Source organism: Triturus cristatus, chromosome 6 (genome assembly GCF_964204655.1).
Source record: "Triturus cristatus chromosome 6, aTriCri1.1, whole genome shotgun sequence".
Classification (NCBI taxonomy): Eukaryota; Metazoa; Chordata; class Amphibia; order Caudata; family Salamandridae; genus Triturus; species Triturus cristatus.
Window position 1 is genome coordinate 938,799,881 of NC_140589.1, and position 26,522 is coordinate 938,826,402.

General features: G+C 46.2%; 1 protein-coding gene across 6 annotated transcripts in view; it reads left to right on the plus strand.

Moving 5' to 3' along the window:
• STXBP5 (syntaxin binding protein 5) overlaps window positions 1-26,522 on the plus strand; it is a 1,306,577-nt gene that overhangs the window by 917,383 nt on the left and 362,672 nt on the right. For all 6 annotated transcript variants that reach the window (XM_085611623.1, XM_085611620.1, XM_085611619.1 and 3 more), the window contains exon 17: window positions 20,201-20,326. In XM_085611623.1, coding sequence (XP_085467749.1) covers window positions 20,201-20,326 — 126 coding nt within the window. The remainder of the gene's footprint in view (window positions 1-20,200; window positions 20,327-26,522) is intronic.

Sequence of the window (26,522 nt, forward strand, 5' to 3'; positions counted from 1 at the left end):
TGACTTGACGTGATATTAACTAAATTGGTTACCAAGAATGCTTTTATCTGGTTTATTAGTGGTTTCTGCAGGGCACTCTGGCGGCCATCGATCTGGATGACAATATCCAGAACTACATTCATGCGAGCTATTAATTTCCCAGGGCAAAAAGGGGATCTGTATGGTTTCCTCCCTCCTCTGAGGAATGCCTACCTTGAAGTGGTCAAGGTGCTTTCATGTCTCAGTTACCTGGAGAATTATGCTGGCTGGACCTTACATTGTCGCCAAGCCGGACAGGTCAAAGGGTAGAGACCAGACAAAACGCAATCCACTGGTCCTACAGGTTGGGGTTTGGGCACAAGGCTAACAACTTTGTCCCATAAAAATCATTTGCTACAGGAACTTCGTTCCTGCCCTACATGCCAGTCGGCATAGCAGGCAGTAAGTAAGTACGGTTTCCTCTACACCATTAAAGGCAGTTATGTTTCCTCTCCCCGACAGTTGCTATTTGGATCGAGGTGCTGGTGGTGCCCATCCAACACAGTGATGAGATAAAAGGTTTAAGCCTAGTTCAGGATGAATCCAAACCATTTATGTATGTGGACAGCATTCTGCTGTACCTCGATGATGATGAACGATGATGGATACAACCCAGATCTGTGTCTGTGGGTGAATGTCTGAAAAGTTTCAGTGCTCCATCTATCATCTCCTTGTGTTTACTTTGTTCACCCTAAGTTGATGGGGTTTGGCCAGACGTGGGTCCCTTGCTCACTTTGCCACTGGATTCAAGCTAGCCTGGTTGATGAGGGGGGTTACCCCGAAACCGGTCCCAGGATGCTTGTTTCCTGGTCCAGGGAAGACCTGGATTGGTAGTTCAGGCTGGACTGTTCCAATGCGGCACTGGGTCAAGACTGATTTACATATGACTGGGCCTGAACCAGTGTGACGAAGTGAGCTAAAGAACGATGATGGATTCAACCTAGATCTGTGACTAGGGGTGAGTGTCTGAAAAATGTCAGCACTCAGTCCATCATCTCCTTGTGTTTCCTCTCTGTTGTCCTCCATTTGTTTCTTTATCTTGTGGAAGAACTATAAGAATGTAAACTTGCCAAACTTTAAATTAAGCCTTCACCTGTTCATCACCTATCAGATAAAACTAAAAAATATATCCTTATTCAAATAGACCTCACATTCCACTGAATACTTGTGCATCCAGTTGGCTCCCACCATCAACAGAATTATTTAGCTTAATTTCTTCTTCCCATCTTGTGCAAGAAATGCAGAGGGAGTTCTGAAAACTGAACCACACTCTGAGTTGAGAACGCTCATCAAACCTTCTCTCTCCCAATATCGCCATGTCTGCTCAAGTCCCTACAGGTATTGGTTGATTCTTATATCCGTCATGGTGGAGGGGCAAAGATATAGTTGGATCACGGGTCAACAGATGACTCTACATGCCGGACAAGGAGGTTTGAGTATGCCACAAATCATACATTATTTATGTGGTGCAATTGTGATTCATGATAGAATGGTGCTAAGAGAAAGCAGAGAAGTAGCGGTGCTCCATAGACCATTAAAATAACCAGATATTACCTTCCTGTGTTAAAAGCACACATACTAGCTGATCAAAATGTGTACTTGATTCTGTTCACATTATTAATCAGTTGTTGTTTCACACTGTCGGTCACTGTGCCACTACCAAACTGCATAAAAGTTTACCATGTTTGGCTATACTATGTAGCAGGGTCTTAGTGATGCCCTGCTCTATAGCACACCAAAACTGTGTGTGTTTTTTTGTATCATGCTAGACCTTACCATAGTCAACTGCCTGCTCTGAATGGTTCTCAGAGTAAGCACAACGCAGAAGGATAAAGAAAAACACAGCTCCTTGGTGAGAAGGTTATCATAGCAAAATGGGTTACAAATTTTGCCTTGTCATTCACCCCAGTAGCTAACAACCTTGAATTCATTCCTGCACTGCTAGAGTGTTTGACGGGTGGAAAGAAAAGATGTCACGACAATTTAGGACCACTGTAAGAACGGCCTCACAATGCTGTCTTGAATGAGGGAATTAATGCTACCAGTGAAGGAGTAACTGTGCTATGAAGCCTAGGACCAGCTTAAACACTGGGTCATGCATCCATCCTGTAAGCTACCTGCCACTTGCCTGTTCACTGAGTTCGAGAGGCTTCAGGCAAATTATAAGGACAAAAGCCTGGCATCCACCCATACAAACCTCTAGCACAACCTACAGGGTACATTTTGAAGCTGCCTGGCAAAAAGACCTCAAACAACCCTTGAGAGATGGCCAGTTGGGAGTTATCCTACTGGAGTGCATGAAAGATCCCAAGGAGAGTAATTGGTTGTAAATCTGCTTACAAACTCCTCTTCTGCTGGCAGTATACTGTAAACTGGATGCATAAATGGGAATGTGGGAAAATATAAGCTGGTGAAAGGTAGGAGTGGAAGGCATGCTATTGCTTCTCCTATGAAAATACCCTAAACTAGAAAGCAAAACTGGTTTCAGTGATTAGGAGACTATACATTGTTGTCTTACAGGACATCCAGAAATAATTGTTTTTGAATGTCCAGTGGGACAGACCTATTCATGTATTACAAGACAGGTCAGCACATGGTCATCACGGTGTTGGCAGGCAGACAAGTGGTGGCTGTGCACTGATGATGGAGGTGGTACCTAAGATTCAAGACTGGATGTACAGAATGTGGCACTTCCAGGCTAATGAAACAGTAGTTTTTCTTGGGGAAATAATTATTTTAACTATTCTGATCCTAGTTAGTTTGGTCTTTTTCATGATGTATCCTATATTGCCTGTATTCTGAGAGCTACCTTAAGGACTGAAAGCCTGCACCAATAAAGGCACTACTAAGCGTCTCACAACCCACAAACTATCCTTTGAGTTCCTCTGACCTCAATGCTTCTTACAGCACGGAATACATACAACCCAGGTATCCCCAGAAATGTAACCTTCTTTTGTGGACAGGACCAAACCAGAAGCCAAATGACCAGAAAGTAAGCCTTTGTTCAATACAAATACCAATACATACATACATATATTCTCAGATCCAACTTCACTATCAGTCCTACTGGACGGTTGAACTATTGTGTGCCTTGGAACCCAGTATTCGGATCAGTGTTATCCTGATTGAATGGTGCTGAAGCAGCGGAAACAAATCAGCAGTCCAAAATGTGATTTTTAAATTTGTATGGGATTGCTAGTAGCCAGATCTATCATTGCAGAAACGTGGAGGAATACAGGCTCGCTCGTAGGGAGTAAATGGCAACCAATATGTAGAAATTTATGTGAATGGGGAAACTGCATTTTCTTCGTATTGGTCAATCTCAGATATAGGTGGTCCTGGTGAAAATTTAAGATGTGGATACAAACTCTCCATACTGAGCTATACTCCATGGACAGAAGTACATAAGAAGATGTTGTATTATTTTCTTATGGTATTGCTTTTGTTTCTTTTTTCAGTATAACAAACCACACAATAAAAATTCTGTTATAAATCACCTTTAAGTAAAATGTGAGAAGTTATGTGTCTTTACTACGGAAATCGAGGTACCTGGATAGGTACTATGTTCCACTTAGTATCATCAGATCATAAAACCTGATCTCTTCTGGAATGGCCTAAACTTTGAACATTGTCCGACAGAGAAAAATGTCTTGATTTTCCCACCTTCTAGATAAATCATTTCTCGCTTTTGTTGAATGCGCACTACACTGATCAATCCCAGCAGAAAACCACTGAGCTAAAGAATCTAACGAAGAATTCTACTTTCTCAAGACACTTTTTCTATGATGGTGTAACCAGACATTTTTTCTAGCAACAGTATTTTGCAGCACAGCTATTTGTTTTTAATGTAAGACTGACAATACGTTGCACAAAACCTCCAACTCTCAGAAGTTAACAGCCTCTTAAATAAACTGTACATTCTATGGTAACAAATGGGTTAACATCAAATAATTTTTTTAATGTTTACACACTGTTAATTTCCCTGCTCAAGACATTCATACCATTGCTTAGAAGCTTTGAGTTAATCTATTACTTGTCTTTGATCACATCACCTTTTGCATTGTTCAGAAATTGAAGTTGTTTAACCTAACAAATGGTGAGCACAGTTTATTTTAGAGACACTATGGAAATAGTCAAGTCCCTGTGCTCTGGGAGACCAAGTTTAGATTTCCCCCTTTATTTTATTGAATTCTCCATGATTTAAGTTTGTCAGACTCTTATACTGCACATAGGAAATTATGTACAAAGTACTCTTGGTAAACCTAGAGTAGTAATAGTTCAGTGTTACTTCTACAAATTATATAATCCTGCAAATGCTCTTTGAAGGGGTATTCAGTTATGTTGAAAGTACATGTAACCCCTCCCTAGCCTGTGTCTTTCTCATAAGATATTACTGTCTCCAGTACAAAGATTGCCATAGCAACTCCAAATACCCAGCAGGGGTGCTGTTCTCCTTAACTTGGCCAACACAGTCTGTAGCCTCTTCTTTCTGGTTGGAGGAGGCAGATTTGTTATGCATCGCTGTAATGTTTGTGAAGGGTGTTGCTAGATTTTCGCCATTTGAGAGTTTCATATTAGTGAACAGAAGTGTCTTTAATGTAACTGCCAGCAAATGTAATTTCACAGACATATTGCACTCCTCACTGAGGCGAAAGCTCAACCAGCTTGAGAAGCATTTACATCCTAAAGTCCCACTGGTCCTGTAAGGCATAACACAATGCTTGCTGCATTGAGGCAGTGAGGCCAAAGCTTGGATAGGGAAGCGTTGCATTTCAGAAGCTGCAAAGGTTCACACAGGAGCGATACCGAGCCAGTTTTCGGTCCCTTTCTCTCTAACTATTATTGACTGGTAGAAAGCCTATTAGGTAAGCCATTCCTGTAAATAATACAGTGACAGATGGCCTGATCTTTTAAAGAACGGATCCTTGTACGAATAGCTGAGGCCCGAGCGAATACCATGTATCAAAAATATTTTTAAAAAAATATATAAAAAAGCAATGAACTTTGAAAATATGATGAATAAATAACTGTGATATTAGTTTTTCTGTGGGGACATTTTTATATTTGAAGCTATTGCCCATTTAAATTGCTAGTAGTGGGGGTATTCGCTCATGTTTCTCATTGCATTCTCCCTGGATTGAAATTTCCCCCAGAACCAGTGTTCTCAGGGCCCCTCTTCTGTTTCCTTGCCAAATAGCTGAGGCCCTACATTCTCCATTTTCACCTGCAAAATGCTGGTATTCATAATTGCATTTTGTAACTTGCAAAAAATGAAGTGCCTTTGATCTTTTTATATGTATCTTCATTGACATGATACACTATTATAATAGTACACCTATATCTTAGAAAGATAACTCACTCTTCTGATGTATACTTAAAAGTGCTTATTTCTCAGCTTGTAAATATTCTCCCATGCGTCAGACTAGATAAAGAAACTCAAAAGCAGCATTCCTACTTGGCTGTAGGTGCCTAATGCAGCTCCGCATCCATATTGTTCCCCTCCAGAAGTGACAAGCAGGATTGTATATAAGCATCATCCAGGCACGCTAATGTCAGTTCCTTTCTTTCCTAGCCTTCATACACGGATCTGGAACTCTCCTACTCATGTCTCTCGTGAATCCTTTTCCAACATTTTTATTTTTCCAGTGTGCAAGGGAAATATATCACCTCCCAAAATGACTGGGTTCAAACCTTGTACGGACTTTCGCAAACAAATGTCTGTGACAGGAACAGGTATGCCTGTGACTCCTGGAGTCAGAACTTTACTCCAAGGTCTGCAGCGACTGCACTCAGATGAACCGAAAGGACGTATGGGATCCTTGGGTGAAGCTCTATCACCAAACATCAGAAGATGGCGCTGTCTGTGCCTCTTGAAGCTGCTTTGGGTTCTGCACTGGCTTCGGTGCTTACATTGGTTCGGGTCACTGCACCAGTTCCCTTAACATTGATCATTGTGCCAATGTCGTCCAGCTCTGAGATGGCCTTGTCTCCACCTTGTTCCAATTCTACTGCAGCACAGATAATATCCAACCCGTCCGACTCTGACGAACAAGTTACTTACCTTCGGTAACGCTTTTTCTGGTGGATACAGTATCTGCCAACTTATCCGCATGAATGGTCAAGAAAGGAGGTTTCGAACTAAGAGCCTGAAGCTCACTTACTCTCCTGGTCGAGGTAATGGCAATCAAGAAAACCGTTTTAAAAGAAAGAAGCCTCAACGGCAAGTATGAAGAGGCTCAAACGGAGAACCCATTAAAAAGGTAAGAACGAGATTCAAATCTCACTGAGGCATAATGAAAGGCGTAGGAGGGAACTTATTTGTAAGACCCTTAATGAACCTCATGACAATGGGGGACTTAAATAAAGTCGGCTGGTCCGGCAAACATAGGAAAGCTGACAAATAGCCCTTAACAGTGGCCACAACACAACCTTGCTGTGCCAAATAAAGTGAAATCTCCAAAATATTAGACAAACGGGCCTTCAAAGGGTCAAAGTCTCTCTCTCTGCACCACCTAACAAATCTGGACCATCTGGAAGAGTAAACAGACTTAGTGGAGTGTCGCCTGGACGATAAAATAACATCCACTATCTCCGGCGGGAGAGAGACGGAACTCAGGTTGCCCAGTTCAATCTTCAGGCATGAAGGTGCAGGCTCTGGTGGTGGGGGTGTAGAACCTGCCACTACGACTGCGAGAGGAGGTCTGCCCTGAGAGAGAGACGGAGCGGAGGGCGCGATGAGAGGTGAAGTAGATCTGTATACCACATCCCTTCTTGGCCAATCCGGGGCGATCAATATGACTTGGGCCCGGTCTTGACGAATCTTACTCAGAACCCGAGGAATCAAGGGTATGGGAGGAAACGCGTAAAGGAGTTGTGAGCTCCAATCCAATTGAAACGCGTCTCCCAGTGCTCCCTGCACCGGAAACAGGAGACTGCAGAACGGCAGGCAGTGCGCGTTCTCGTGGGTGGCAAACAGGTCCAACCGAGGAGATCCCCACATCTGGAAGACGTGATGGACCACCTCCGGATGAAGCCGCCACTCGTGATCGGCCGAGTAATGCCGACTGAGACTGTCCGCATGAACATTCAGCACACTGGCTAGATGATTTGCAAACACACAAATCTAATGGTTCTGAGCCCAGGACCAGAGTCGCAGAGCCTCTTGACAGAGACGATACAACACTACACCTCCCTGTTTGTTGATGTACCACATCGCGGTAGTGTTGTCCGTCAGGACCTGAACTGACTGACCGCGAAGGAAAGGAAGGAAAGCCTTTAGTGCCAAACGTCTCGCCCACAATTCCAGAAGGTTTATGTGAGACAACCTTTCCTCTGGAGACCAAAGACATTTGACCTCCAGATCCCGCAGATAGAGCACCCCACCCTAAAGTGGAGACATCCGTGATCACCGTGGCTACCGGTGGAGGAGACTGAAAGGGCTTTTCTTGAGACAGGTTGCCCTGCACACTCCACCAAGTCAGCTCTGCTGCAGCTTCTGTGAAGATTCTGATCTTCTCCCCGAGATCTCCGTTGTGCTGATACCACTGCCTGCGGAGGCACCACTGGAGTGCCCTCATGTGCCAGCGTGCATGACTGACCAACAGTATGCAGGAAGCGAACAGACCGAGCAGGCGAAGGACCTTCAGGACAGGAACAACCGCTCCATTGTGAAATAAAGGAATCATTTCCTGAATGTCGAGAATCCTCTGCGGAGGAGGGTATGCTCGACACACAGAAGTGTCCAGTATTGCCCCTATGATCAGGCTGCGCTGAGAAGGCACCAGGTGAGATTTGGGTACATTTATCGAGAAACCCAATTTGAACAACAGGTGAGTTGTCACCTGCAAGTGGCGCAATACCAACTCTGGAGACTCTGCTTTCAACAGCCAGTCATCCAGGTAGGGGAAAACAGGAACCCCTGACCTTCTGAAATGAGCCACTACCACCGCCATCACCTTTGTAAAGACTCGAGGTGCGGAAGTGAGACCGAACGGTAGAACCGCAAACTGATAATGTTGCGATCCTACCGTGCACCGGAGGTACTTCGATGCGACCTCAGGATGGGAAGATGAAAATACGCTTTCTGCAGATCGATGGACACCATCCAGTTTTCCTGTTGCAACGCAAGAAGAACCTGAGCCAAGGTCAACAATTTGAACTTCTCCTGTCTGAGGTAAAAGTTCAAAATCCTAAAGGTCCAGGATTGGCCTTAAACGACCGTCCTTTTTTGTGGATCAGGAAATACCGGGAGTAGCAGCCCTGACCCCTTTCCTGCTCCGGAACCACCTCTATCGCACCTTTCTGTAGCAAGGTGCAAGAACCTCCTGCTGTAAAGCAGTAAATGGTCCTCTGAGCACCAACCCTGGCGAGGAGGGTAAGGAGGAGGATACTCCAAAAAGGGAAGGGCGTACCCATTCTCTACAAGATTCAAGACCCAACGATCTGACGTGATCAGTCTCCAGTCTTGTAGAAAGAGGGACACCCGACCTCCAACCGGATCAACATGTTCTAAGATGGGGAATCTAGAACTGAGTTTGAGTTTGAGTTTAAAATATTTGTAGAGCGCACGTACACCTGGCGGTTTCATGGCGCTATGAAGTACTGAACCCAAGAGGGCAAGAGGGTCGGGGAGGAGGGGAAGAGTAGGACGATTATGATGGGAAGGCCTGTGAGAAAAGCAAGGTTTTGAGCGCCTTGCGGAAGTGCGGGTATTGAGTGGAAGATCTAAGGTGGGCGGGGAGAGAGTTCCAGAAGGCAGGGGCAAGTGTGGAAAATTTCGTGCCCTCCCACTTTTTACGCATAAAGCGGGAAACTGTCAGCAATTGTTGAGAGGATGAGCGTAATTCCCTGACGGGGGCGTAGGCTTTGATTTCCGAGGAGATGAACGCAGGGGCTGCGCCAGCCCGAGCTTGAAAGGTGATACATCCTATCTTGAACTGAACTCGTTCTCGAATAGGGAGTCAGTGCAAGGACTTCAAGAGCGGAGTGACATGGTGGAGTTTGGCCAGATTGTGAACCAGGCGGGCAGCCTGGTTTTGGACCAGTTGTAATCGGCGCATGCGGTTGGCGGGCATGCCGCAGTATAGAGCGTTGCCATAGTCTAGGCGGGAGATTACCATCGCCAGGACAATGAGTTTCAGGGCGGAAAAAGAAAAGAAACAGGAGACTTTGCGGATGGTGCGGAGTGAAAGAAAGGAGGAGGAAACCACGGAGCTGACCTGGGAGTGCAGAGTGAGTTGGTCGTTCAGTTTGATCCCTAGAGTTTTCACGGAGGAAGAGGGAGGAGGGGGGGGGACCTAGGGAGGGGGGCCAGAAGAGCGGGGTCCAGGGACTGGTGCAACCACCTGTCAGAACCAACTCAGTTTTGTCTGGGTTTAACTTCAGGTGGTTGTAATTCATCCAGTCCCGGATAAAGATCATAATAGACTGGAAATTCGCCATGGACTCAGGGGAGGGGGGCAAAGTAAAAATAAGCTGGAGGTCATCTGCGTAATTGTAGACGGAGACCTCCATTTGCTGAAGAGCAAAGATGAGAGGGGCAATGTACAAATTAAATAAAAGAGGAGAGAGGGAAGAACCCTGGGGGACTCCGCATTGCACCTTCCGGAAGTCCGCCGAGTAGTCGCCCAAGCGGACAGCCTGGGTGCGGTCCGTCAGGAAGGAGGACAGCCAGACCAAAGCTGAGCCACCGACCCCCGCCGCTCCGACACGAGAGAGTAAGATGGAGTGATCAACCGTGTCAAAAGCGGCGGAGAGGTCGAGGAGTACCAGGGCCTGGGGTGGTTAGTGTCCATGCCTTCTCTGAGGTTGTCAAGGACCGATAGCACTACGGACTCCGTGGACTGTGCGGGGCGAAACCCGGCCTGACGGGGGGCTAGCACTCCATTTTCCTCCACAAAGGTACTGAGAGCTCTGGTGACATGGCGCTCCAGCACCTTCCCTAGGAAGGGCAGCAATGAGATAGGGCGATAGTTAGCGAGAGCGGAAGGGTCGGCGCCCGGTTTTTTGAGGATAGGGACAATGATGGCCGATTTTAGAGGTTGAATGACAGTACCCTGGGACAGTGAGCTATTGAGAAATTTAAGAGGAGGCTGCGCACAGACCGAGTAAATGTGCCTCAGGATGTGGGCAGGGCAGGGGTCAAGAGGAGAGCCTGATTTAATCAAAGGGAGAGAAAGGCTTCCTCAGTCAAGAGAGGGAAAGAATCGAGGCGTGCCGCGACTGATGGACACTGGGGGTTGACGAAGGAAGGGGGGGAAGAAGGGATATTAGCTTTGATGTTAGAGATTTTGTCCAGAAAGTAAGAGTTAAGAGAATCACATAGATCCTGGGAGGGGGTGGGTTTGAGGGTGGGTCTGTCGGAGTAAGCAAGGTCGTGAACAATAGAGAAAATTTCTCTGGGCTGGTTTTCAGCAGCCATAAGGAGAAGTAGGCCGTCTTCATAGCCAAAATAGTTTTTTTTATATTGAGACAGGAGGATGGTATACTGGGTTTTGAGGTTAGGGCAGTAGTCACGTCGCCAGGCCCGCTCGGCATGGCACACTGTGAGTTTTAGTGCCTTGAGTTCCTCGTTGAACCAGCGGTTGGCGTCGTTCGCACGTCTGGAGGACACCCGCCTGAGGGGAGCGGCAGAGTCGCAGCCTGACAGAAGCCAGGAGTTGATGGAGTCGGCCTGTGCGGAGGATGACAGGCCGTGTAGGTCCGGACTAGATGCAAGGAGAGTGGCGGAGAGAGCGGGCACATCCACCTTGCTCCATGAGCGCGCCCAGGTGTTTTTGGGGAGAGAGGGCTTGGAGACTAGGCTAAGGTGTAGGGAGAAGGACAACAAGAAGTGATCAGACCAGGTGCAGGGGGAGATGAGCAGGGAGGCTAGAGGGCAATTTAGGGACCAGATTTGATCCAGGATGTGGCCCTGAATGTGGGTGGGGGAGTGAACGTGAGAGTCAAAGTTGAGGGAGCGGAGGGTGTCTGAGAAGTCTTTCGAAATCGAGCATTCGGCGGGGTCGGACGGCCAATAGTTAAAATCTCCTAGTATCAAGATAGAGGCGTTGTTGACCGCTAGGGTGGCCACTAGATCTTGGAAGCCGGGGAGAAAGGATGGAGAAGGTTGGGGGGGGGCGGTACATGAGCAGGCAGGTAAGTGGGACTCTAAAGGAAGGTGAGCGGACGACTAAAAAGTCTGATGATCCGATGAAAGGAAAGGATAACGGCTGAAAGGAGAATTCTTTGCGGGCGATCAGGGCGACGCCGCCTCCCGATTTGCCGGAGGGTCGGTCGGCGCGCAAAGCATAGTAAGCAGCGGGGAGGGCAGCTAACAGAGAAGGAAGGGAGTTGTCACAAAACCAGGTCTCTGTAAGAAATACGAGATCCGGTTTGTGCGAGTCCAACAAGATGAAGAGTTTGTGACAATGCTTAACTGCTGACCTGGTGTTAAGATAATAGACGGACAAAGTAGTGGGCGCGGGGGGGGGGGACAGGGGGAGGGAAGGGTGAGGGCAGCTGAAATGGGGGGGGGGGCGCAAGGCCATCAGTTCCAGTCTGTCGATGTGCGACATCACGGAGTCCTCCAAAGGCCACGGGCCTTGGAGGGTGTGGAGCTGAGTAGAAGAGTATTGAACAATCTGGGCATGATGGATGGCCCCTGGGCCCGGTCGGCTGCGGACGGGCGCAGAAGGGCTTACCTTTGGCGCGCCTTCGGCGCGCAGACGGCGCGCCCGGAAGATGCACATGATTTATGGATAGGTGGGGCGGTGGCGGGGGGGGCGTGGCCTCTGAAAGGGGCGTGGCCTCCGGGCTCGCGGGAATGGCGACAAAACAAGTTTTGGGTAAGATGCCGCGGCAGCGCTGGATCCGCTACGCGAGCAGAACTGGGCATGGAGCGAAGTGAGTAATTTTTGACAAGATATACAAGTGACAAACAATGATAAAAGTTTTAAAATCAGAGTCTCGCTCCCGGCTTCCGCCTCAGGAGCTCAGTGCTTAGTGGTCAGGCGCTTGTAATCAGCGTCTATTTGTAGGTTGGCGGCAGGGGGGGCGTGGCCTCTGAAAGGGGCGTGGCCTCCGGGCTCGCGGGAATGGCGGCATAACAAGTTTTGGGTAAGGTGCCGCGGCAGCGCTGGATCCGCTGCGCAAGCAGAACTGGGCAAGGAGCGAAGTGAGTAATTCTTGACAAGATATACAAGTGACAAACAATGATAAAAGTTTTAAAATCAGAGTCTCGCTCCCGGCTTCCGCCTCAGGAGCTCAGTGCTTTCCTGTTGTACCAACGGTGGCTGAAGGGGAAGTAGAGGAAGAAGTTGAAGATTGCTGTCGGGCTGCTCCCCTGAGGCCTCCTTTATTTTTCCTTCTGTACGACTTGTACAAGGGATTCTGCTGTTGCTGGCCCTGTTGTGATTGCTGGAGGCCACGAAAGGAAGCAAATCTCCCAAAACCACGATACCGCTTCTAGCCGTACCCTCTGGACTGCACCTGGAGGCCCAGACCCCTTGCAGTAGCCCTGCTGTCTTTAAAACGCTCCAAGGCTGAGTCCGCCTTTTAACCAAAGAGTCTTGACCCATCAAAGGGCAAATCCAGCAGAATCGCCTGAACATCAGGTGAGAAACCAGATGACTTGAGCCAAGTCTGTCTCCTTACCACCACAGAGGACCCCATCACACGAGCCACATAGTCAGCAGTGCCCAGACCCGATTGAATCACCTGACCGCAGCGTGAGAATCAGAAAGGACCTCCAAGAAATTATTCCGATCCTCCTCAGGCAACTTCGGAACTAGCTGCATGACTGAGTTCATCAAAGCATGGATATACCTTCCAAGAAGACAGGTTGCATTAGTGGATTTAAGAGCCATATTTGCAGAAGAGAACACCTTCTTTGCCACCTGCTCCATTTTTTTTGAATCCCTATCACCAAGAATGGTAGGGAAAGAACTAGAAGACTGCTTCGCACAAGAAGCCTGGACAACTAAACTTTCCGGTGTAGGATGAGAGGGCAAAAAAGCAGGATCCCCAGGAGCAGGCATGTACCTTCTAGAGATGGAACGAGCCGCCTGTCTTATGACCACATGATAAGGAGCAATGTCTTGCATAACCCCAGCCTTCACAGATGGGAGATCTTACTCAGGAGAAGTATCCAAGCCACTGGCCTCACGTAGGCCCTCAAACTCATCTATAGACTCAACAATCTCTCCTTCATCCTGATCCTGTGCATATTCCTCCTCTTCAAGGAGCCTCTGCACCTCTCTCCTAGAACGTTGTTTAGGAATCGGCGTCGGCGTCACTGGTGAAGTCATCGACGACGTCGACAGAGGAGCCTCGGCTTCAAATCTCGACATCGATCGAACTCGGGACGGCGGCGACTCAGCAGCCGAAGGAGTCCGAGGAGCCGGAGTGGAGGTCCTCGGCGCCGGGAAATGCCAAGCCGGAGTCGACGGCAAGAATGGCATAAAGGGTGCTTGAGGATAGAGGTGAGGAACACCCAAGTTAAAGGCTAAACGACCCACGGGGCCCGAAGGAGCACCGGGTGGAGCAGAGGCCCTGGCAAACATGCCAAACATCGCATTAAGTAAATGCGTAGAGTCTGACCCAGTAGCAGGAAAAGCAGGATATGGATCCGTTCCTTCCTGAGGTCGAACTGGAGGCTGCGGAGCCGGGGACGGCGCCCGCACAGGTGAAGCCACACTGCCTGGTGACGACCCCCCAGGCATCGGAGACATCGCAGGAGCCAGAGAGCCTTCATGCAGCGAAGAGCCTTTCTAAGTCGGAGACCCCGGAGCCGGAGATGGAACCTGCGTCACCCGAGGAGATGGAGAAACAAAGTCCTTTCTTCGAAGTCGCTCAGCCGGAGTCGGCGACCTCGACCTCGAAGCCCTGGCTTTCGAAGAACGGTGCCAAGAGACATGTCTCCTCTTAGACTTCTTATGCCATCTTGACTTCGAAGTATGGGAAGACGATGACCTCGCCCTTTTACAACCCCTCTTCTCTTTTTTGGCTTTGGCCATAAACAGCTTAGCTTCACGCTCTTTAATGGCCTTAGGATTCATTTTCCTGCAGTTTCGGCATTCTTCGACGTCGTGGTCCGACGATAAGCACCAGAGGCAATCTTCATGCGGGTCCGGAATCGACATAAGCCCGCCACACTCCCTGCAGGGTTTAAACCCAGTGTTCCTGGAAGTAGCCATCAGAAATAAACAGGGATACAAAGTTTTCTTCAAGAAAATGGAGAGCCCTTAGAAAAACCGTTTTTCATCGACGGCATGGAAAAAAGGGAACTGACGTCAGCACGCCAACGAGGTCCTCTTATGGCTCCGATGACATCATACGGTGTCACGAGCGGAGCCGTGCTATTGTGACGTCCTCGTCGACGTGGGAGAGCTAGGAAAGAATTTCCGCGGAATGCTGGCGCAGGGGGTATTCATAAGGTGAGGAATCATAAGGTGAGGAATCCACAGGCAGAAGTATCCATCAGAAACATTGCTTTACCTTGTGGCAGAACTCCTAATTTACACCAGTTCTTTGGTTCTGATTTTTACAACAATGACCATGATGTGACTGACCTTGGAGACTTCCCTGTGGGAGTCAGATGGACTTGCAGACCTTAAAAAACCTAGAAGTGTTTCAGAAATGGGACCTAATAGGGATAACTAGGTTAGGTGATATGTGGATAACTCAGGGTGTGGTTCTGTTTTCTGAACTCCAAGAACAATATACATTGTTGGAGTCATATAGGCATAAATATCTACAAGTTCAGTATGCACTGACGTAATACTCCACCTAACTACAGAACCTTGCAGAAGAATGCCTGCTGAAATATAGAGTGCTGCTGTCACCACTACTCTCACGCTATTTCACAGATATACAAAACTGTTGAGTAACTGCCAACACCCCCTGGAGAGCCTTAGAGAGAGGTAGGAGCAAGACTTGGAATAGATGTAGAATTCAGACGGGATAAATACCCACAGCAAGTGGCTATCTGAACAGGCTTTCGGCTAGTGCAATGTAACTTTTTGCAGAAGGCACATTATACACGGATCAAGTTACATCACATGGGGAGGTTGGATAACCGGTTCCTATGGGAATGCCAGCAGGAAGGCTCACTAACGCACACTTTATGGTCCGGCCCGCAACTCTGGGAATTCTCGACAGACGTAAAATGTCACCGGACTCTGAGCTGTATTTTAATGTACAAGAGTTGTAGTCAGACTGTGGGGCAGTGGGACTCTGCTCAGGGTGCACAATTGAGCACACAATATGGACTGGTGTATTTAGACGGAAAAAGCTGTGTACCAGGCAAAAGGGTGTCCTCAACAAGTTGAGAAAATGTGGAATCCTTGGAAAGATCTCCAAAAACATTAGTGATCTCCAGTCACTGGACTGCTCTTTGTCCTTGCTGCCATAAGGACAGGAAACCACAGACTGTGTTTTAGCCAGAAACATGCCTACAACTTTGTGCTGTACTAATCTATATCTAGGTGTTGAGCATACCTGCCTTGGCCTCTCTGCTGAATATGGGATAATAGCTATGCTGTCAATCGATACATGTATTTTCGGATCACCACCGGGGTTGATGTCACTGTACATGGTAGTTATAACAGAAAAATCAAAGCATTGTTTTTTGTTAAACAATGACTATGATGAAGAAGGTGAATTTGTCCCACATTGTCATGAAGAGAATTGGTACGCAGAAATACAGGATGCCAGTAGTCTAGACACCTCTCCAGACATTAGACTTGCCTCACCCTGACCCTTCCATAAAGAAGAGAGCTCCTAAAGCCATGACTAGGCCACAGGCTACAGAGGTCCTAGAGCTGCAGCACCCTTCCCCGTAAGTAAACGCTAACGTCTTGACAGAGAATCTACAACCTAGCCAGGCACCTACTGAATCTCTCCTGTCATTTAGAGAGGCTCTTATACATACCCTTTCGGGCAAAACCATGTTCTGGGCTGCCAGTCAATAGGCAGGTAACAGACCAGTGTCATTGGATCTGGGCTTTCTGACTCATCATCTAATGCCACAAAGTCTGATGTTAAAGGTGTCCACCAGCAGAGTAAACCCCATCGCCTCTCCTACAACCCCCTAGTGATGGCAAATGCATGGTCTTTTTTTCCAGCCTTGCCCTATATACATCTCGATGCCAGCTGACTTATTCCTTGGTCTCTACAGCCATGTTATGTGGAACATGATAGGTCAAATCCTAACAACAATTCCGAAGGACCATCGCCGTCTCTATCCCAATTCATACAGTATGGCCGGGATGCAACAACATTTGTTATTCAGTCTGGTCTGGATACAGCAGATTGCTTGAGTCGGGCACCAGTGTGGGGCTTCTGCCCATGCCTGGAGGCTACTGGTTTTCAGGGGATGCCCAGGCATACTTAATGGATATACCATTGGATGACTCTTCCGTCCTTGGTGGGAAAGTGCTCTGGACCAATTAAAAAAAAATGCAGTGACACAGACATTTCCAGTGACTGTCTGTCTCTATCAGGCAATTTCCCCAGCAGTTTCACCCCTTTTGTGGATATGCTAGGGGTTTCCAATGTCCCCAGCTCCATACTCTCCTGCTGGCACCACATGACTGAGGCCGTGGCTCCGAAAGACAACATTGAGGACAAGAGGAACAAATTGCTGCTCAGTGGCGACCACTACTTCAGAAACATTTTTGACACCTACCCACCCTGTGAGATTCAGGAAAAAAAATTCCTCTGAGGTTGTCGAAACATCACTTCGGACGCATGGGTCCTCCAAAGAGTTCACCGGGGATAAGCCCCACCCTCATAATTTCTATGTACCCTGCTTCACCTTCCACTGTCATCAGCGTGGCTATCAGAGGAATACATATCCACTTTGTAGCAGGAAGTGCAGGCCCTTTTGGTCAAAGAAGCCATAGAGTGTGTTCTGGCCTCGAAAGTAGGAACTTTATGTAAATCACACTACTTTCTTTTGCTTAAGAAGGATGGACACCTTCGTTCTATTTTAGATTTGTGCCCTCTTAAGTCCTGCCCAAGGTAGGACAAATGAATGATGCTTACACTGGCCCAGGTTGTGTCTACCCTGGATATTGAGTAATAGCGTTGGACCTGCAGAAACCATATTTCCTATTTGCAGGTCGATAGGCATTATCTGTGGTTCATAGTTGATTAGGAGCATTTTCAGTTTATTGTGCTCCATTTTGACCTTAACAGTGTCCCTTGGATGTTCACAAAAGTGATGAGGTGGTTGCAGCGCACGTTCGGAGTGTTCCAGTCTTCCTCTACCTTGATGACAGGCTGTTGAAGCGGAATTAGCTCAAGACAGTAGTAGACCATCTCCAGACGACAGCCCACCTTCTAACATCGTTGGGGTTTACTATGAAATTGTTGAAGTGACACCTAACTACTTTTCAGATGCTCCCGTCCATCTGAGCAATCCTATATATGGTACAGTTTGTGCCTTCTTCATGGAGTGAAACTTCCAGGACATTTGGGCTGTGATCCTGATGTTTTAGCTTCTGTCCTGAGTCTCGGTGAGGATAGCATTGCAGCTGCTGGGACAATTGTCCTCCTGCATTAATCTAGCTAGCCACAGCAAATGGCATGTGCAAGCTCTGCAGTGGGATCTGAATTCTTAGTGGACACAGCACAAGGGTAACCTATCTGATTCATCCTTATTTTGACTGTGACTGAAAAAGATCTGCAGTGGTGGCTGGAAGTCTGCAATTGGACCAGTGGCAGACTCCTCTCCTTATCACTCCCAGAGCTTATGGTGGTCACGGATACATCTCTACTAGGCTGGGAAGGCCATCTAGCACAGGGAAATATGAGGACTCTAGACTCCGGCTGATGCCTTTCTTCACATCAATTTGTTGGAGTTGTGAGCGATCCTCTTAATGTTAAAGATCTTCTCACTTTGCCACTGGATTCAAGCTAGTCTGGCTGATGAGAGCTGTTAGCCCTAAACCGGTCCTAGGATGCTTGCTTCAGGTCCAGGAAAGACATGGCTTGGCAATTCGGGCTGGACTGTTCCCATGAGGCACAGGGTCAAGACTGATTTGCATATAGCTGTGTCTGAACTGGGGTGGCAAAGTTAGCGGAAGAATGATGATGGATTCAACCCAGATCTGTGACTGGGGGTGAGTGTCTGAAAGGTTTCAGCACTCCGTCCAACATCTTGTGTTTGCTTTGTTCGCCCTAAGTTTGCAGGGTATGCCCAGACGTGGATCTCTTGCTCACTTTGCCACTGGATTCTAGCTAGCCTGGCTGATGAGGGCTGTTAGCCCTAAACCGGTCCCAGGAAAGCTTGTTTCCGGTTCAGGGAAGACATGGCTTGGCAATTCGGGCTGGACTGTTCCCATGAGGCACAGGGTCAAGACTGATGTGCATATAGCTGTGTCTGAACTGGGGTGGCAAAGTGAGGTAAAGGATGATGATGGATTCAACCTAGATCTGTGACTGTGGGTGAGACTCTTAAAAGTTTCAGCACTCCGTCCATCATCTCCTTGTGTGATACACATGAAAAAATCGGAGGCACTTCAGAATCTTTGCATGTTACATGATGTAAATATGACTACCAGCATAAAACGCAATAGCTCACCAGGGAACCAGCACTGACCTTGCCAGTGCATCCATGACCAAACTAGCTAGCCACAGGTCTATAGAAATTATAACATAGGAACCCAGGGCCGACTATAAGTCCCGGGACCACACACAGGGCAATCTCCTCCGAGCCAGCCCTTTGCCACGTGAATCGTATCCTCTTGGATAGACTGACATCTAAAAAGAAGTCTGGTGTACACATCAACCCCACTATGTTTTCCTGAAGTTTCCCACCCGTTCTTGTTAGGGAAGTGGGTGGGTGGGGGTTATGAGCGGCCTTTGCTAATGTCACTGTGGTGCAAGGAGATGTCAGCGCTCATCTGGAAGAAAGAGGGAGCACCTGTGACACCCAGGGCTTTTAAACACGCTCAGTTACTGGCACAAGGTGGGGAGCAGGGGGCCGGTAAAACTGTAACGCCCCTTCCAAAAGGAAGGGTAACAAAAATGCTTCTGCCCATGGAGCGACTAAAGGTTCTCTCGCTAGCTGCAGGGAACGCTATGCATTAAGAAAGGTATATATTCAGGGTTAGACTGGGACAAAAAATAAGCCCATGCACCAAAATAAAAGTGGCCCTGGATAGCGGACAAAGATAGTTGAAAAAGTGTCCCACATTTGCAAATCAGGCCAGATCTGAACTTGTATAGAAAACACGCTGTATGAGTATTTTGCTTGGTATGATAGACTGCATGCATTTGTTTGCTTCAGGCAATGTTGTGGTATTATCAGGGAAATCACCAGTAAAACCGGACCACCTGGCCTCAAAACAGGCCCATAAACCGCCTATGTAACTTTTCTTTTCTGGAAGTGTATTATAATCCCCTTTTGTTTAAAAAACAAAAAAAAGGGTTTTTTTGACCCTGGCACTCGGTGACTAAGTTCTGAGTGAACACAATCATACTGTGTTGAGACTCTAAAATGTTAGATCTTTCTGTTTTTCTTTTACAACTTCCAATTCTCAATCCGTTGTGTGCATGAAAACCACCCATACCATGCAGTTTACAAATTTATAATGCTGACATGGCCTCCTTTCCTGTGACAGCTCTGATCCTGAAGATCCCTCTTTTATTACCTGCTATCCATCTTCATCTGCTAGAACCACCTGAAACTCAAAACTCTTTTCTTAACTTGAATAGGAGTCACCATAAACTAGGCCTCCAATTGGAACCATTTAAAGTGCTGAATAAAAGCGCCCCCAAACACTCCATACCAATCAAATGATTGGGTTGCTGACCATTCTCCTGATGGCTGTTTAAATATCTCTCCAATTTAGGTCAGGGATTGGTATTAACTTTTGTACATTTACATGTGTTTTATTAATTCCCTACTACCGATAACTACTCTGCTCTATAGGTTGGTGAAGCATTAAAGCGCCATGATATCCTTTGTGCGGTACAGTGACATTCTCTTGAGCATGGTTCATGCACTCTAAATCGTGAATGCTGATGGATGTGTCAAAGCTGTTTCTTTTTGTACAGAATTACTTTTAACTATTGATGACAGTTTCTTCTTGACGATTCCTAAGTTTCCAATGTTATGTTCTCCTTTTGTTTAAAATAAATCTTGCTCATTTGAGCTGGACTGTTTTACAGTGTACAATTTCTACTTTTATTACAGAGTTAAAAGCACTCCATTGAAACAGTCGGCTGGCTACCAGGTGGAGCTGGTTATTCAGCTAGTGTGGGTTAGTGGTGAACCTCCACAACAGATAACTAGTTTGGAAGTCAACTCGTCTTATGGTTTGTGAGTACAGTCTACTAAAATAATGTTTTTCAAGTACCTTTCATTTGAAGCTTCAAATCTGATATTGAATGCAGAATGTATTTAAGATAAAAACTTTCTTTGCTTTTTAAGATGATTGTAAACTCTATAAGATTATGTCATCTTCCTTTTTGGATGTTCAACACTTTCATCTATGCTTTTAATATGTACCTATTTTGTCTAGTTCTTCCTGCATGAGCTAATGCCTTTTTTATCTACATGCCTCATTTTTACACTTTAGTTTTCAAACACTCTAATGTCAAAAGGCCCAAGAACAGTTTCTACAGATCACCTTGTTACAGAGAATCTGCCACCTTTAAGCCAAAATTCACGAAACAACAAACTACTTTGTTGGAATAGAGCAGAAGGACCAGTGCTACAATTAAGTTAAAAATATCCAGAAATTGAAAAAAACGGGAGCATAAATTTTAAGATTTCTGTTAATTGCATTGTTCTTAAAATATGACTTCCATTGGTATGCTTCAGTTTCTAGACTGGCTAATGTACAGTTTTATTTCCTTTAAACATCCTCCTGAATCACTCCCTCTTGCCCTCTCTGTCCCCAATTGGAGTACCTATAAAATCCAATGATCTGTCCTTGTTTATATTTTGTTCATGGGGATCACACTAACACTCATGCTAGCAATTAATTTCCATCTGATCTTATCATCCAGCAAGTGAATTCCGGGGATTAAATTGTAAAATTATTTACACTTTCTATACCATGGACACCGAGACTAACTAAGAACATTTGCAGGAGGACATTAAAAATTACTCCTCAAAAACATCTGAAATGCTATTACTGAACATCACTGGATAAGTGTCATGTCGAATAACAAAAGGGCAGTACTATAGTCACTGAAACATGCACATTCCTTGCGAACAATTTAATCAGGCACTAACATCCAAAACTCATGCTTCATCTTGGATTATGACTCTTCCATAGAATTCTCTGGACACTCTTCCACCTTGGAAGCGTAGTTCAAAGGTTTGACCACGCCTCTTCTCCTGAATTATGTCACTGGCTAAGCATGCGAAGAAGACTAGCAGATGACCTCCTTTGCCCAATGCCAGATTCCACCGTTTCACCACCACCCATGCCATATGATGCCTGCAGGTGATTTCTGACACCCCTATGGGTGACTGCGATCACAGAATCATCAGCATGGCCCAGTACTCTAAGGATGCCCACCAACAAGCTGAGTGTGGTGTCTAGCAACCTTTGCATGCACAGTCATCTTTTACCAATCCAGTCTAATGTAAGCCCTAGGCATGGATGTGACAACACCAGAAAATAATGTGGTACCACAATCTGACCCTTCATTTTCACCTCAACACCCCCCACACCCATTCCAGTTCTAGAATAGTAATAAAAATATGAAATCCAGTGCAACAGAAAAATAAGATGTGGATGTCCTCCACTGAAAATGAAGGAGTTGATCTGGGGTAGAAAAGGTAGTAGCTATCAAAGCCCTCAGCTCATACTGGCTGGGAAGGAGAGCAAACAGATAAAGCATGCAGAGAATAAGGACCTATTAAAATACCCTAACACCAGGAAGCCAACTGAATAAACTATTCAAGACCAAGAACTAGAACATTTGAGACCAGGTGTTGTAAGAAGATGCTTGCAAATAAGATTGCTTTTATGGGGATGACTTCAATAGCAAAGTAGAGTTTAAGACTTTTTATTTCAGTGGAAAAGAAAAAGGCTATATTAAACTGTCCATAAGCATTGCACATCACACATAGTACAATTTCTGCCATTCTCACGGCACAGCCAAATAGTACTGTGCCTCAAATAAAAAAAGATGTATCAACAAAGAATAAAAACAGACTTATCATAGCAGAGCACAGTGTTTGTTGATGTGGTAAGACTACATGACTTGAGATTTAAGACTTTAGGCACAACAAGTTTTATGCAGGAACCAATAATGGGACTGCACACAAACAGACGGAGCACAAGAATCTGCTATTTCATGTACATGCTCAGTTGATCACTGTAACAAGTATTCACCCACCCAGACAATAGAATCAAGAGCCAGCATCCATCATAGTCCAGTATCTACCTGACAGACCAATTAAAAGAAGCAAACACTCTGTTTGCATGAGACATAGAAGATTGAACTCTGTATAGTAGCCATCAGTTCCTATTCTGCAAAGAGACCAAGGAATAAGCTTGGAGTTGGCATTCGTGCAGAGGAAGTAGCCAGCTAGAAAGGCATGTCAAAGAGGGAAGAAAGGGCCTGATTTGCAGACCCTTTTTACAGTCGCAAACCTTACAAAATCACAAATGTAGCTCCCAGCTACTGTTCTACTCATTTCTCTGCAAGCTAAAATGGCTGCTGGAAGCATCACATGAGCCTTCTTCAGTCATTTGCCATGACGGCATAACTGAGGGCATATTCCGGTTTCCTCTCTAGATATGGAAAGCAAGCATTTTAAATCTAGTTCTCAGACTTGCTGAATCTCACTGTGTCACCTAGGATGGAGGTCCCAGAAAGAGTCTCTGCAAGGACCAACTATGCTGTACTCTGTGTGGCCTTCCAAAAAATCCAGTATCATAACCCAACATACACATAGCGCTGTATTGCCAGTAGACTTCCCATCCTAATCCTCTAGCTAAATCATGCGTCTAGGTTTAGCCACACTTGAAAGAACTGTACATTTAAATCATTACCTTTCAGCATAAAGGTCTGATGTCAGATTGTGTGGAAAAAGAGGGAACTTTAATGATTGTTGAATGAGATAGAGGCACCTGCCAATCTGGATGGAAACCTCATACATCATTCACTCAGAGTAAAGAGATAACTAGGAGAGGTGAAAAGGGAGTGTGTGGGTGAGACCATACAATAAACTGCTGTAGCTGCTGGCTATGGTCTTAATCTCAGTATGAGGGGGAGAGAAAATGAAACAGAAGTTTAACAGAATATTCACTGGAATTAGCATTGTATCACTCAGGTACTGTCAAGGATTGGACATATATGTTAGACCTTCCCCTTTTTCATAGTAGTTTGTAGTAAATGCGACCTGTTCCGAAAGCGACACTGGCTTTTCTGAGTGTAGTATGGGTTACAAAGATATTGCTCTCTGGAAAGTAGTCCCTGGCTGCTCCAGGAGGAAAAACTCCAACTGCCCAAAACACCACCAAAGTGCTGGATCCCCATTTGTAGTACACTTCTTGAAATGCTGAAGTTTTTGATGGCATGACTGGGGCTAGCAGGACTGGAGCACAAGCGACAAATACAACAGCAGGAGCCAGCTGATGTCGATGCAGATCACTGGAACAGTGATCAGAGGCTCTTTTATTACATGTAGACCAGGAACAACTGGACATTAAGAGGCGAGTGTCTGAACACTAGGTATTTCACAGAAACAGACCGGACAAAGAACGGGAATCCACTTAATAGAAATTAACTTTGCATCTTTGCCTGCCATTGGCCTGGAACATGTCTCGCTTGCCTCTCTTTATGTAGTACAGCTACCAAATATAATGCGCTTCGATTAAATTGCTGTGACCCTCCCTTGGCATTGCCCTCTGAACAAAAAAAAAAAGTCTGGGAGATGTGTAACAAGATTAAACCTGTAGGCAAGTTTTGATATGGTAAAACTTCAGAATATTTTTTCTGATGGATAGTCCTAACTGTAGATTCTTCTCCTTGTAAATATTACCCTGGCGTTGCACTGCAGCTGGAAACTTTAAAAGCAGTAGTCCTGCTTACCAGTAGGTGGTGTCAAGCGGCTCTGAGTCAACGCCGTTCCATGTCAATACTGTTTCTCTACAAAAGTGATGAACGGAGCCACATATAAGCTAAACCTGTGCGTGCGGATGTCACTTCCTTTCTTTCTACGCATTCACAAGCAGATCCGGAGCTTCTTCTTGGTCTTATGACCGTTATTCTTCACAGATTATCCAGTTTGCAATAGAAAATATCACCGATCTAAAACAATGGGGTTTTAACCATGTATGGACTGTCGCAAATAGACATCTGTGATGGATCCTCATGAAGTCTGTTCGTGGTGCCTGGGTTTGGAGCAAAACTTCAGGGATTGCGACAGCTGCGCCCAGATAGACCCGATGGCTATAAGGGACCATGAGGCCAATGTTTACATTGCCGTACACAAGGAAAGCTCCACACCGTAATTGGTTAAAGTCGAAATGAATGTACCATTCCTGCTCCCGGCAGATCATTGTCATGGTCGAAGGCTTCGGGTAAGTCCAAGAAAAAGCACAAGAGGCTGAAACGGTAATTGGCCCCTTCCCCCCATACTCAGACTCCAGAGAGGGAGCAAGAGCATCAACATGCCTCCTTTTCTCGCTACTGATCTCCATCAGAGCCGATTCAGAGTTTGGTCTCAACACAACAAAATGCAGGTTCTGTCAGCGACTTCACTGCAAGAAAAGGCCTTCAGAAAAGCCTTGCTGCATATATTTCGCACTTCGCACTTGATACGTCTTTGGGCCTCAAGGATCCATAAGGAGCTCCAGTTAGATATCAGCCAGCAAGTCTGAATCCAAGCGCTGTCTTTGCACTATGGATCCTCACTGGGTTTAGCTCTAGCTCAGGTGCCAACTGCGGTTCCGACACCATCCCCAGCGCTGAGTCCCTTTGCATCGATGCAGTGGATGCAGAAAGGGGATGCATAGCTTCTAGTGTTATCTGACTCTGAGCAGAATCCACCATGAAGTTGTCCGAGATTGCTACTGGCTCCGACCAATACACAGTTACTTGGCCACCCTTCATATTCCTATATCCTGCCACGTGGTAGGGCCAAGACTTTGCACAATATTTTTGGTACTGACTCTGATAATGATAACTACGATGAAGGGTTCGACTATGTTCCCCTCTAAGATGAGAATAAGTGGTACGAAGAATTGCAGGATGCAAATGGTCTGGACACTTCCCCATATACTGGCCTTGTGTCCTCCCTGGCCGTGCAATAGAGGCAAGTGCTGTTGTTATTCAAAGAGCAGCAGAAGTTCTAGATTTACAGTTACCCACCATGGAAGCAAAGACTAATGTATTGACGGAAATACTTCAACTTGGTCAGGTTCCCACAGAGCCACTGTTGCCATTTAATGAGGCGTTCACAAATACTATTTTGGGCACTTAGTCAAAACCTATTTCATGTCCACATGTTAACAGGCACGTCTCTCTTCACCATCGTCCACATTAGGTGACCCAGCCTTTCTTACTCAACACCCCACACCAGCAAAATGAATCCCAATGCTTTTTCTGCTACTTTGCCTGAACATGAATCCACAAGAATAGAGGCATTTGGGAAATGGATTGTCTCATCCACAATCCTAGCCCAGAGGTGTGTGAATGCCATAGTTTCCTGGGCCACTATTCTCATGTCCTTTGGATTTTCTGGCTCATGTTTTGCCTGCTTTTCTGGGCGCTCTTTAGGGGTACCTTACTCAGGCTATTCAGGACAGCCGCAATGCAGCAACATTTATCATACACTCTGGACTGGACTCGACCAACTGCTTAGGATGAGCAGTGGGTACTAGTAAATCCCTTCGGCACCACTCCTGGATGAGTTACGAAGGCTTCTCCGAGGATGTATAGATATCCTTAACTGACATGGCCTATGATAGATCTCAGAAAGCGGGCTTAGCCTTGGAGTGGTTCATGGGGTGCAAAGCCACAGCATGTTCCTTAGACCTTTCTTCTTGCACATGGCAATTTCAGCAGCAATTTCACCCTCTCCTTGTCTATGGTTGTATTTTTCAATTAGACCAGTGCCAGACTCCTTTACCAGGCCAGCAGGCCTTTCAGCCTTTTCGTGGTTGTGGCCGCAGTCCTCAGAGATAACGTTCAGAAGAGCAGGGACAATGCTTAGCTCAGTGTACAGCCCTCTAGCAGTCGCAACCTCAAAACTGCTTAAATGTGTCCTAGCCGGGACACAGCTACCCTGTCAGAGGCAGGATCAGATATTTTCTCCAAGATTGCCAGGCTGTCAATTGAGACAAATGGGTTCTCCAAATCCTCTAATAGGACTATGCCCTCCTATTTTTTTTACCCCACCACTATCACGGTGGTTGGGGGAGTACTACCTGTCAATCCTGCAGCAGGAAATGCAGACCTTTTGCCAAAGAGTCTAGAGCTAGAGTTCTGGTCTCCTGCTACTTTTTTGTGCGAAGGAAGATGGAGGCATTCATCTTTCAGTAGATCTT